The following is a 10,751-nucleotide window of genomic DNA, read 5'->3' on the forward strand; positions in this document are numbered from 1 at the left end:
GTCGGGAGGAGAGATGGGGCGCAGATCCGGGCAGGGGAGCACGCAGGGACGCCCCGCCGCCGCCAGCAACCGCACGGGCGAAGCCGGGACGGCCGCCGACGACGGCGGAGGGAAGAGGAGGCGGGCGGGGGTGCCTGGCGCCGGATCTAGGGGTTCGCCCCCGAGTCGCCCAGGAGCGGACGACGCGGGGGGGGGGAGGGGGGAGGAAATGGCTTGTTCCCTGTCCTTCGAGCGAACCTGCTCGCCTCCCATGGTGGCCGCCGGGCAAAATCAGTAGGAGGGTACCCTAGGTTTCGAAAATTTACCCGGGGCGGCCGCCCCTACACGACCCCACGGTGGAGCCGCCCCTGGGCGAACCAACCTATGATTAGATGGTTAGGAGGATAGTGGTCTCTCCGGTTCATCAGAGGTCAAGTCCTACACTTCACATTGGTGCTCACATTTTGTTTTAATTAACTCCATGTCTTTCGGTGATGTGCGTTCAGTGGGAGAAGACGTTCATGTCGATTACGAAGACGTGTGTAGCAACTTCGTCAATCTCAAAATGATGTGACAGCTCAGTCTCTCGAAGGAGCTCGTAGGAGTAGGGTGTGCATATGTGTATGCGCGCGTGCATTCATAGGGATGAACGTGTATATGCATATGAGTGTCAGCTGTACCATGTTAAAATAAAAACCACGGTTGAGCCTGGCCCGGTAGAACTTGCACCGGCTAAGATAAACCTACACACCCGCAGACCCCGAGGAGACGTAGCGTATCTACCCTCCTACGCTAGCTGTTCTTCTCGGATCCCTTGATATATCAGAGAGCTTCACCAAACCCCCAGTTAACTAAGATTATATTCCCTTAATTCGCGTGAGCTTAGCTAGCAAGCACATGCATGGATATGCATGAACACCAGCATGCGCCCACCAATCACATGCGCCGGTGGATCGTCACATGCATTAGACTGATTCGACCCGACAGCCCCACTAATTAAGCAGAAAACAAGAGATGGGAGAGGAGGACAGAGGTCCTAACATGGTCCTCTGTTCTACGCTAGAAATCTCGATCGGTGGTTCCGCACTTCCGCTGCACGTTACCCCGCCGCTGCTAGGCGCCATCGATCGCCTATAAAATTGGTCAAGACGCCGTGTGCTGAGCCCATCCATCGATCCGCGCTGACCCCTGTCGTTGGGTGTTCCACTTTGCTTCCCCCACTAGCTAGCTAAGCTCCATCTGCATCCATCTATCCATCCTCCCATGGCGTCCGTGAAGCTCGCCGCCGTCCTCTTGGCGTGCGCCGCGCTCATGGCGACGGCGGCGGCGTACGCGCCGTACCGGCCGGAGCCCGAGCCCTGCAAGACGCAGGCCATGTACTTCAAGAACTGCCTCCTCCTCGTGAGCGAGTGCGAGAAGTGCTGCACGGGCGTGGTGGCCGACCCCGCGTGCTACTGCGAGGTGGAGCGGGAGGCGTTGATCGACTGCGCGCCCGGCCACCACTGCAGCCGCGCCGACAAGAAGATCAAGATCGCCGAGATGAACCTCTCCTGCATGAAGAACCTCAAGTGCAAGCATGCGTGATGGCCGGTACGGTACCTTAGCTGCAGCTTCCTACTACAAGTATATCTCGTCTCTCGTTTGTGTGTCCATCTCCGAGAGTTGATGTGGACTTTGTGGTCTGGCTTTGTTCCCACTATGATGATGGTTGTGTTGTGTCGTACGTCCCTATGTAAACTTTGGTATTAACAACATGGTGCTTGATCTAAAACTATCCACATCATCGTTGTTGTACGCTTCTATCATGTACTCCTTCTATTCAGAAATACTTCTCAGAAAAATGGATAAAAATGGGTGTATTTAGAACAAAAATACATTTGGATACATCCATCTCTTCGGCAAATAACATATATTTCTCCACAAGTATTTCCAGACAGAAGGAGTAGTACTTTGTTTGTCGATATCATGCATGTCTACTATTCTCCTTCTTCGGAGATCAAGGCATTTACCCCCACAAAAGTGTGTAAGTGTTCTTTTGGATTTCTTATCATCGTTCCCAAATTCACATTTAGAACGCGTCAGTGCCCTCTTTCGCGTGCATTTTCTCGGTTGACAACTTAGAATCAAGATGGTTTCCAAATTCGTACGTCAGCGTCTAGAAACCGGATCCAAACTTGTATATAACACATGGTACTCTAACACTATCAGCCCAAATCACGTTTTATATGGTTTGAGAAAAAAAATCAACTGTATCCTGTGATATTGCATGTTGCTTTGTATTCTAGTGCTGGCTTCCATTATATGATAGTAGTGTACATCTTTTGGTGACAACAATAATTCCTACACATTCTTTGTACTATGAGCTAATGATCCTGCAAGTCTAACATTTTGTTAAAGCTAGGGCCAGGGCGTACCTTATCAACCAAAATGTAGCACTAAGAGGAAATGTACCAATAAAAGTATATACACTTGGTGTTACAGTGCATTGGTGTAAGAGTATCAATAAGATTCTGGTACTCGTGTACAGGGCGTGTATCAATAACATATTGAGATTGAGAGCGGCGATTCAGCGCCCGAGCTGAGCTCAGGCAAAATCAAAAATTCGCAAAAAATAGAAAATAAATTCAAAAAAATCCGATTTTTTTTTGCAAGCAAGATGCTTATGTGTGTGTGATCTTCATGTAAATTTTGGTAGAGTTCTGACATTTGAGGAGTGCGCGACAAAAAAGAAAAAATTTCGCTATGTGAGTAAGGTTACTGTTCACGCACTGTTCTGACCGGTTTTCTCTTTTTTGCCATGAGCTCCACAGATGTTCAAATGGGATGAAAATTTACACGCACATCATGCACTCGAACATCTTCCATTCAAATAAAAATTCAATTTTTTCGATTTTTTCCCTATTTTTTATTGCGCTACTGTTCACCAGGTTTATCTAGACCTGGGCACCGAATTGGATATTCGATTGAGATTCCCCTAAAAAACATTTTGATACTCATGTTTGTGTATAGTATTAGTATCGATTTCCGAGTGCTACGGTGGTCCTGGTGGTTTGGTTTGTTTAGACTGATGTGTACTGGCAGCGCTCGAGCCCGGGCACGTACAGGTCCCTGACCCATACGGGATAGTTTTCCTACCCTAGCCGCCGCCACGCCAGGCGACTAGGGAGGCGATTTTCTTCCTCCGATCTCAGCCGGCCAGGGCGTTGGCCCCCTCTCCCTCCGGCTGCTCCGGCGGCGGGAGGGAGGGGGACCCCGTTCCTCCGTTCTGTAGTTAGGTTTTGGATTTGTAGGTCATGGTGCGCCGTTGGGGTGGTGGGAGCGGCGCCCGGACGAATAAATCTGCCTCAACTTTACTCCCACACCGGCGGTGCCGTTGATGGCGACGTCTCGGAGTTGATGGCATCGTGTGATTGCCGATTCTTCAGATCGGCTGTGTTAGGGTTCATGGGTGATGTTGGCGAGGCGGCGGCGACGACTTCATCAGGTGTGTCTCTCCTTCTGCTCTGTCCCCGTTGTTGTGGCGTTGTCTCCGACGTCATGGTGGAGCCGGAAGGTTTTGTCATCCAAGAGTACGTGCAGACGGTTGTTTGCGCAAGTGACAGCTGGAAGATGGTGCATCCCGTGCTGGGTTTGTGGTTGGTGGCTGACAGTTCTGGTTTCCTCCTTCGACGTCGTTGTCATGCGGGGGTGTCAGATCTAGAGTTCGATGGCGTGTCCGGGGACATGTTGCCCCGGTCTGATTCTTTCAACGGCAATGGTTTTCCTTCTGGCAAACTACTTTCGAGGTCCGTAAAGCTGCTGATCAGCGATGGAGCCGCGTCGAGCTCGGGTGAAGAGGTGATCTTTTTCTTTTCCTTTGGTGGTCGCTTCGGTGGTGTCGGAGGAGAGGAACAGGCGCTGGTATTATGCATAGGATTATCCTATCTTTTCAGTACTGTAATGTCGGTGCTTACGTGCCTTGTAACTGGATCTTTATTTTATAAATAAGACACGTATTACCATGCAAAAAAAAAAAGACTGATGTGTACTGCTTGTTTTTTTCCAACAAAAAGGTGGTTTGTGGAGCTACAAAATTGTCGAAGGCTAGTCTATCAAGAACCACAAATATGGATAAATGTCATGTGTGTATGCATACTAATGTTTAGTAGATCGTAGATGTAAAAATGAAGGTCGGGTACAAAGCCAAATATAACCACTAAACGCCACAAAACTAATCTTTGGCCGTCTCATCGACAAAAGTCCAATCTCTAATGTTCTCCCACACACTCATGTGCCACTCCATGAAAAATCTATAGAATACAAAAGTAGTTAGTGAAATTTAAGAAATACAAACATATTGGGCATTCATCATCGGCGACGTATGAGCCACCCTCCGCAAGAGTCGGAGTACAATACCCGGAGGAGTCGCTACTTTGACTCTCACGCTTGCGACCTTGCACTTTTGGTTGTCACCTTCGCCGTGTCACGGCTTGACTGTCGCACACCGACTCTCCTCGAGCTATCTCTCTTGCCTGCTTTTTTTTTTCTTTGAGAGAGGTCTTGCTTGCTTTTGGTGGTCTAGTCTCAAAGCTAGTTATCGCATGGGCCATAGTAGCACGCGCATTAGAAAGGCCTATTTGGTGCTTTGGCTGCTTACTGGTACAGGGCGCCCACGTTCGTTCCTACTGGGCCGGCCCATCTAGTCGTAGTGTGTTTCCAGTTTTGACATAAGTTCCCAACCGATTTTGCTAAGCTTCTAGAAGCTTCTGGCCGGTTTTAAAACTTTCCAGTAGCTCCAGACAAATTTTGTCTATTCTTTGATTATTTTTCTTTATTAATTTTCAAATTCATTATGTGCTAAAAAATTAATCTTTTTAAATTAATGAACATTTTTCAAATTTGCAAACATTTTTTAATTCGCATACATTTTTTCCAATCCATGATTCTTTTCAGATTTGAGAAACTTTTTAAAGTTCAACTCTTTTAAATGTGCAAGCACTTTTCTAATTCATGAATATTTTTGCATGGGTTCTACGTTTGCTGAATCAAAAGCTAAAAATGAAAAAAATGATTGCCATACAGCGATAGAGAAGGAAGATCTTCAAGAAGCATGTGAGTTAGATTCACTAAAGAAATGAGTTTCCTAAAACTCGGTTGACCGAGATTTAACCAAGTTTCGGTCGATTGCTTAGTCAATGGATCTCTGTGTGGAGATTCATGCTAGACTAAGCATCTTCCAACTGACCTCGCAGCATGTCGTCCCATCAGTCGCAACGTCCATAAGTGATGGTTGCAACATGTTGTCTCACCAATCACAGTGTTCCCCTCATTGCTTGCATCATGTCGTCCCATCATCCGCAGCATCTGCCATCGCCTTCATATACGAGTGTGCATAACCACTAGAACTAGTCGACTGTAGTGATTGGTCGTTGATTTGGTCGTGTTCATTGTGTCGTTCCTGCTGGCGGTGAGGTACGCCCGCTGGGCGATGAGTATCAACCAATTCGCGTCCCACGGCCAGGGGACATCGACGAAAGTCGACCAAACGCGCACCCCCGTGCTCACTAGGTGAGTTGGGTCGGCCCAACGCATGATCCCTCTTTCGGTTTTGGGAAAGCTCTAGAACCTTTCTAAACCTTTGTTTGTTTTTCATTTTTTTTGTTATTGTAAGTGCATCTAGTGCCCCTTAGTGATTTTGGTGTATTGAAGACTTATAGGTTAAGGGACTAATATGTTTGTGAGTATACACATGCTCTATAAGTCGATGAAGAGTTTGATATTTACAGTGAAAGTCGACCCCTAAAAATGAATGTCTTCAGCTGAAGACTTTGGTTCTCCTGAAGACTTTGAAAGTGAAGAAATTGGTGTGACTTTGAAGACTTGGATATCATGCGAGGATTATGAAGCGTGAAGATTTTTGTTTTCATAGTTTCATTTTCTCTTTCTTGAGTCATAGGAAACACCATACTGTTAAAGGAGGTCGAGGTAATACTAAGGAAACTGATTTCCAAGTGATGCCCATCTCAAAATCTTACACCTACCCAATCCTTTCGAGTGAAGCCATTGGAAATCTCATATCAGTTCAGTCAATTTCTTCAATGACAGAGACGAAGATGTTCTGGTCTCTGAGGAATTTGTTCTGACTGAGGAGTTAGGAATTATCTGAGGAACATGATTGCCTTGAGGAATTCGAACCTCAAATCCGACCGTTGCTGTGCTACGCGCCAGCTGTCCAAAATATCTTACCAATCATTGAAGGGCATTTATGTCTTATCATGTCGGGCTGCTCCTACAACCACTAGTTGGTTGGCTGCTTCGAGAGAAACCGACACTTGTCAATTGAGAGCATCCCATCCTCCGAGGACTTTGAGCGAAAATCATCAAGTGAGAAAACCCCAAACCCAAACCCAAACACCTACAAACCCAAAGTGATTGAGCATCACTGAAGAGATTGTTCCTGTGTGGAAACCGACACTTGTTATCTTTGAGGACTATGTATCCTCCAGACAGTTAGGCGTCATGGTCTGAGCATTCAAGAGGAATTGTGGATCGCTGAGTGACTAAGTCTGTGAATGTTTGGAAGTCACCTGTGAAGACTTACCACGAGTGTTGGGCGAGGTATGTGTGGTTTTAGCTCAAGGAGAATACGGTGAGGACTGTGTGTCCGGGACTGTGTGTCCTCGAATTTAAATACTCAGCCGCTCCAACCAGACGTACAACTGTCACAGTAGTTGGAACTGGTCTATCAAATCATTATCTTCACCAAGCCTACTGGTTCTATTTCCTCAAACCTTTCATTTCCTCATTCATGTGTTGATGAACCTGATCATTACTGTTTGAATACTTTCACTGAATATTTTCTCTATTTCCTCAATCCAATTTCTTCAGTCACATTGTCTTCAGCCTGCTTATCATGTGTTTACGCTTTCTGTACTATGTGTTTGTTCTCATTTAGTCATGATAACTCTGATATTACTCTGTTATGCTTATACCTGAGTACTTATTCCGCTGCTAGTTATTCGTGACTTACGAATTTCCTCACCCTAGAATTCCTCAGTGATGAATTTGTAAAAATCACCTATTCACCCCCCTTCTAGTCGACTTAACGCACTTTCAATTGGTATCAGAGCTTTATGGATTGGTGTTGGTGTTTGTAAGATGTATTGATCTGAATGCTATGGATGGAGACCTCACCCTTTTGCATGTAGCCTAGGAGGAATATTTAGGATACAATATTGGCAATAGATATATAAGGATGTGTTTGGTTCGAGAATTAGTAGAATGGAATGTCACGGTTCCATTCCATAAGAACGGGTTGGTTCCGTTCCTGTGTTTAGTAGGGACAATTGAGTGGAATGGAATGATTATATTTGAGTGTTTGGTTGAAGAGATGGAATTCGATGGATTTAGTTCAGCTCATCTAATATGCATAGTTGTAGCTATATTCTCAGCGACATTTTTGACTGAATATTTACACTGAATTGAATTTTGACATCAAACAAACGACACATACAAAGATAAAAAACATCAAGTGGCATGCCTATGCCGGCTTCACAGCAAGCTGTTGGATCAATCGAATTGGACGTAATCGGATCGATGTGAGCAAGCTTAGCCCATGCTGGCTTCACAACAAGCTGTTGGATCAATCGATCAAGGTGGTTTGAGCTAGCTTCCCACTCCGTTGCTCGCCTCCTCCTGCCATTCGCGTCCTCTGCTGCTGCTAGCTCGCCCCACCGTTCCCATGCTCCTAGACCGCCGCCACTGCTTCGTTCCCATGGCAGCAGCGCAGACGCAGATCGAGAAAGGGGAGAGTGGCTGTGGAGAGTATCTTCCTCATATGACAGCTCGCCGCTCACCCGCCCCGCTGGTAGCTCGCCGTCGCCCCACTGGCATGCGAGGGAGAGGCCTCGCCGGAGAGGGAGAGAGGTGGGAGTGGCCTCCGAGGACGCATATGAAGACTGGGGGAGAGACGAGGGAGTTGCGGGCTGAGCCGTTCCGCATGGTTCCACCGAATCGGAGGTATGACCCTGTGCCGCATATTGAGGGAATATGCCGCTCCAGAGAATTAGTGGGTTCCGGTTCCATCGTTGAACTAAACGCCAGAACATGGCCCAGGAACGGGCTGGACCCGTTACATTCCAGTCGATGACTGCAATCAAACACACCCTAAGAGGATATGCCTTTATTTTAAGATTAACATAGTTTAGTTAACTGATGTATCAAACATTGCCACTCCATCCGATCCATAACACTTGCCACTCAAAAGGATGTATAGCTAGCACTGAAATAATTTATCAGAGACAAATAATGGTGCGCCGATGCTGGTTCCTGTTCCAAAATTATTCAAGCTCTTTTGCTTCAGCCGATCTATTATTGCCCCTGGTCCCGTACAAACCAATGGTTGGGATGTACGCGAACCAACCTGTGGTTGAGATGGTTAGGTGGACAGTGGTATCCCTAACCCACCAGGGTTCAAATCCTGGTGCTCGCATTATTCCTGAATTTATTTCAGGATTTCCGGTGATGCGCTTTCAGTGGGAGGAGACGTTCCCGTTGACGACGAGGCGCCTACGGTGACTTTGTAAATCTGAAGATGATATGCCGGCTCGGTGCTCAAAGGGGTAGGGTGTGCGTGTGTTTGTTCATAGAAGTGAGTGTATGCGCGTGTATATGAGCGCTTATGTCTGTACTGAGCGGGTTTTTTTTACGGGAGATTTCGGGATTGTTAGTTCGTGGGCTTCAATTTTTGACCTGCTGGGCTTCTGTTTCTACTCACAGTCCTTTTTATTTATATCCCATATTGTTATCCCTCAAAAAAACAAAAAGAACCCCGTGTTGTTCTTCTCCCTTCTTACCCACAATTTTCTGTTCTTCTGTGTTCCAGTTCTGGAGGAATGCAGATTTAAAAGGTGAAGTTAGAGAGCATAACTTCCAATTCCAAGATATACGATGTAGTAACTTTTACCACTCAATCTCATAATATTATGTTTGCTAACATAGTCTTGCAAAAACGTATTATATGTGGACGGAAGGAGTAGTTTATAACAAGAATCTTGGTTTTGCCTTGAGACGATGCATTCTGATTAGTTTATCAATAAAAAATAATCATTTATCATAGAAAAAAATAATGATTTTCCTTCTGAAATGTTTTTATCTGGACTATGTCAAACTAATGCTTAGAATCCTTTAGGAAAAAAATATGAATTCATAGATAAACTTGATTCAGCGATTGTATCGGCTCATCGTGTAAAAGTTTTATCGGTCCCCGCCATAGTTTTCAAATTATACTGGTCTTCCCTTCTTTCATCTTTTTGTTTCTTACTTTTATTTTCTTTCTTTTTATTTCCTTTTTTCTTTTCTGTCGCCATTCACTGGGGCTTATCACACTTCTTCTTCTGACCTTGCAGCACACATTGACTTTTACTAAATACATGTCAAACATTTTTTGTATACAGATCAAACTCATGTTGAATATTTTTTTCAATACATGTTGACCATTTATCTGAACACATGTTTAAATATTTTTCAAATTGACATCAAATATTTTTTTAAATAATTGGTAAATACTTTTTAAACAAACATTTAGCATTTTTTTCAAAAATCCATGAACATTTCTTTAAAACGTGGGAACATTTTCTTATTGTTGTGAACACTTTGTACATGAAAAATACTTAGTATATGTTATGACCAGTTTTTAGGAATACCATGAACATATTTTAAATGTGTTATATTTTTGAAAAAATGTGACGAGTATTTTTTAAACTGCAAGAACAAATTTGACAGCATGCGCCCTGTGTTCCTTTAGTGGATTTTTTCATGGGTTCACTGGATGTTGGTTTTTTCAGTTTTTTTCTTGAATTTCTTTTTGATTTGGTTTTCTTATTTTTCGTTTTTATTTTAACATTTTCTTTCCTTTTCACTATTCAGATTTGGTTTTTCTTTTCACACATTTTCTAGTATGTATGGTGAACATTGTTCAAGTACAAAATTAGTTTTTCAATATTTGGTGAACATTTCTCAAATACACACTGGATTTTTTAATGTATGATTACTTGTTTTTGTCATATACTTTATAAATTTTCAATATACAATGCTATTTTTTACATATACGATGAACATTTGTTTTACAAACTGAATGTTTTTTAATACATGGTGAAACCTTTTTTAATATACCATGATTAAAAAGACACAGATAAGCACAATTTCCTAAAATATATATTTTATTCTCAATAGGTTTTTAACTATCTAGCTCCGTAAAAAAAAAAAAAAAACTGCTCGTGGCAGAGTGGGTCAGCCTATTTGCCCTGGCTTTGAAACGGAGCCTCCCCTGTTTGACGCCAACGGGCGTCCAATAGGAATTCTCTCCTTCTGTCGGGCTAAAGGCGAGGTAGAGGTGTGCCCTTCTTTCTATTCAAAAGAAAAGAGACAAGAGTGGAGGGGAAGAGGGGCAGATAGGTGTGTTCAAGGGGCCCAAGTAGCTCATGTCCGTTTTGTTTTTTTCTCGTCATATTTGGATATCTCCGCTTTTTCTTCTTCTCAGGTAACTAAACTCTACTCATGCTTAAATCAATGGACGACACATTAAGAGGCAATTCTGATTCTAGTTTTTCATACATGACATTACAATATGTTATATGTCGTGTCTAATGAAACTGTCACACCACTTCTATCTACCAATACGCCGAGGCATACCAGAGACCTGTCTGAAGGTGAGTATTTAGGGTTGGTTCTTTTTTGCATGGGTTCTAGGTTTGCAGAATCAAAAGCTAAAAAATGAAAAAAAAAATGATTGC

General features: G+C 44.0%; 1 protein-coding gene across 1 annotated transcript; it reads left to right on the plus strand.

The window, feature by feature from the left end:
* The first annotated feature begins 1,060 nt into the window (after positions 1-1,060).
* On the plus strand, positions 1,061-1,902 carry LOC123134913 (uncharacterized). Its single transcript, XM_044554063.1, has one exon. It carries the CDS (start codon positions 1,243-1,245, stop codon positions 1,561-1,563), a length of 321 nt encoding a protein of 106 aa, XP_044409998.1. The 5' UTR covers positions 1,061-1,242; the 3' UTR covers positions 1,564-1,902.
* The last annotated feature ends 8,849 nt before the right edge of the window (positions 1,903-10,751 follow it).

This window comes from Triticum aestivum, chromosome 6B, assembly GCF_018294505.1.
Source record: "Triticum aestivum cultivar Chinese Spring chromosome 6B, IWGSC CS RefSeq v2.1, whole genome shotgun sequence".
Lineage (NCBI taxonomy): Eukaryota > Viridiplantae > Streptophyta > Magnoliopsida > Poales > Poaceae > Triticum > Triticum aestivum.

What these genes read in the sequence shown, in the direction of transcription:
- LOC123134913 (XM_044554063.1), top strand. Translation starts at nt 1,243, where the DNA reads ATGGCGTCCGTGAAGCTCGCCGCCGTCCTCTTGGCGTGCGCCGCGCTC.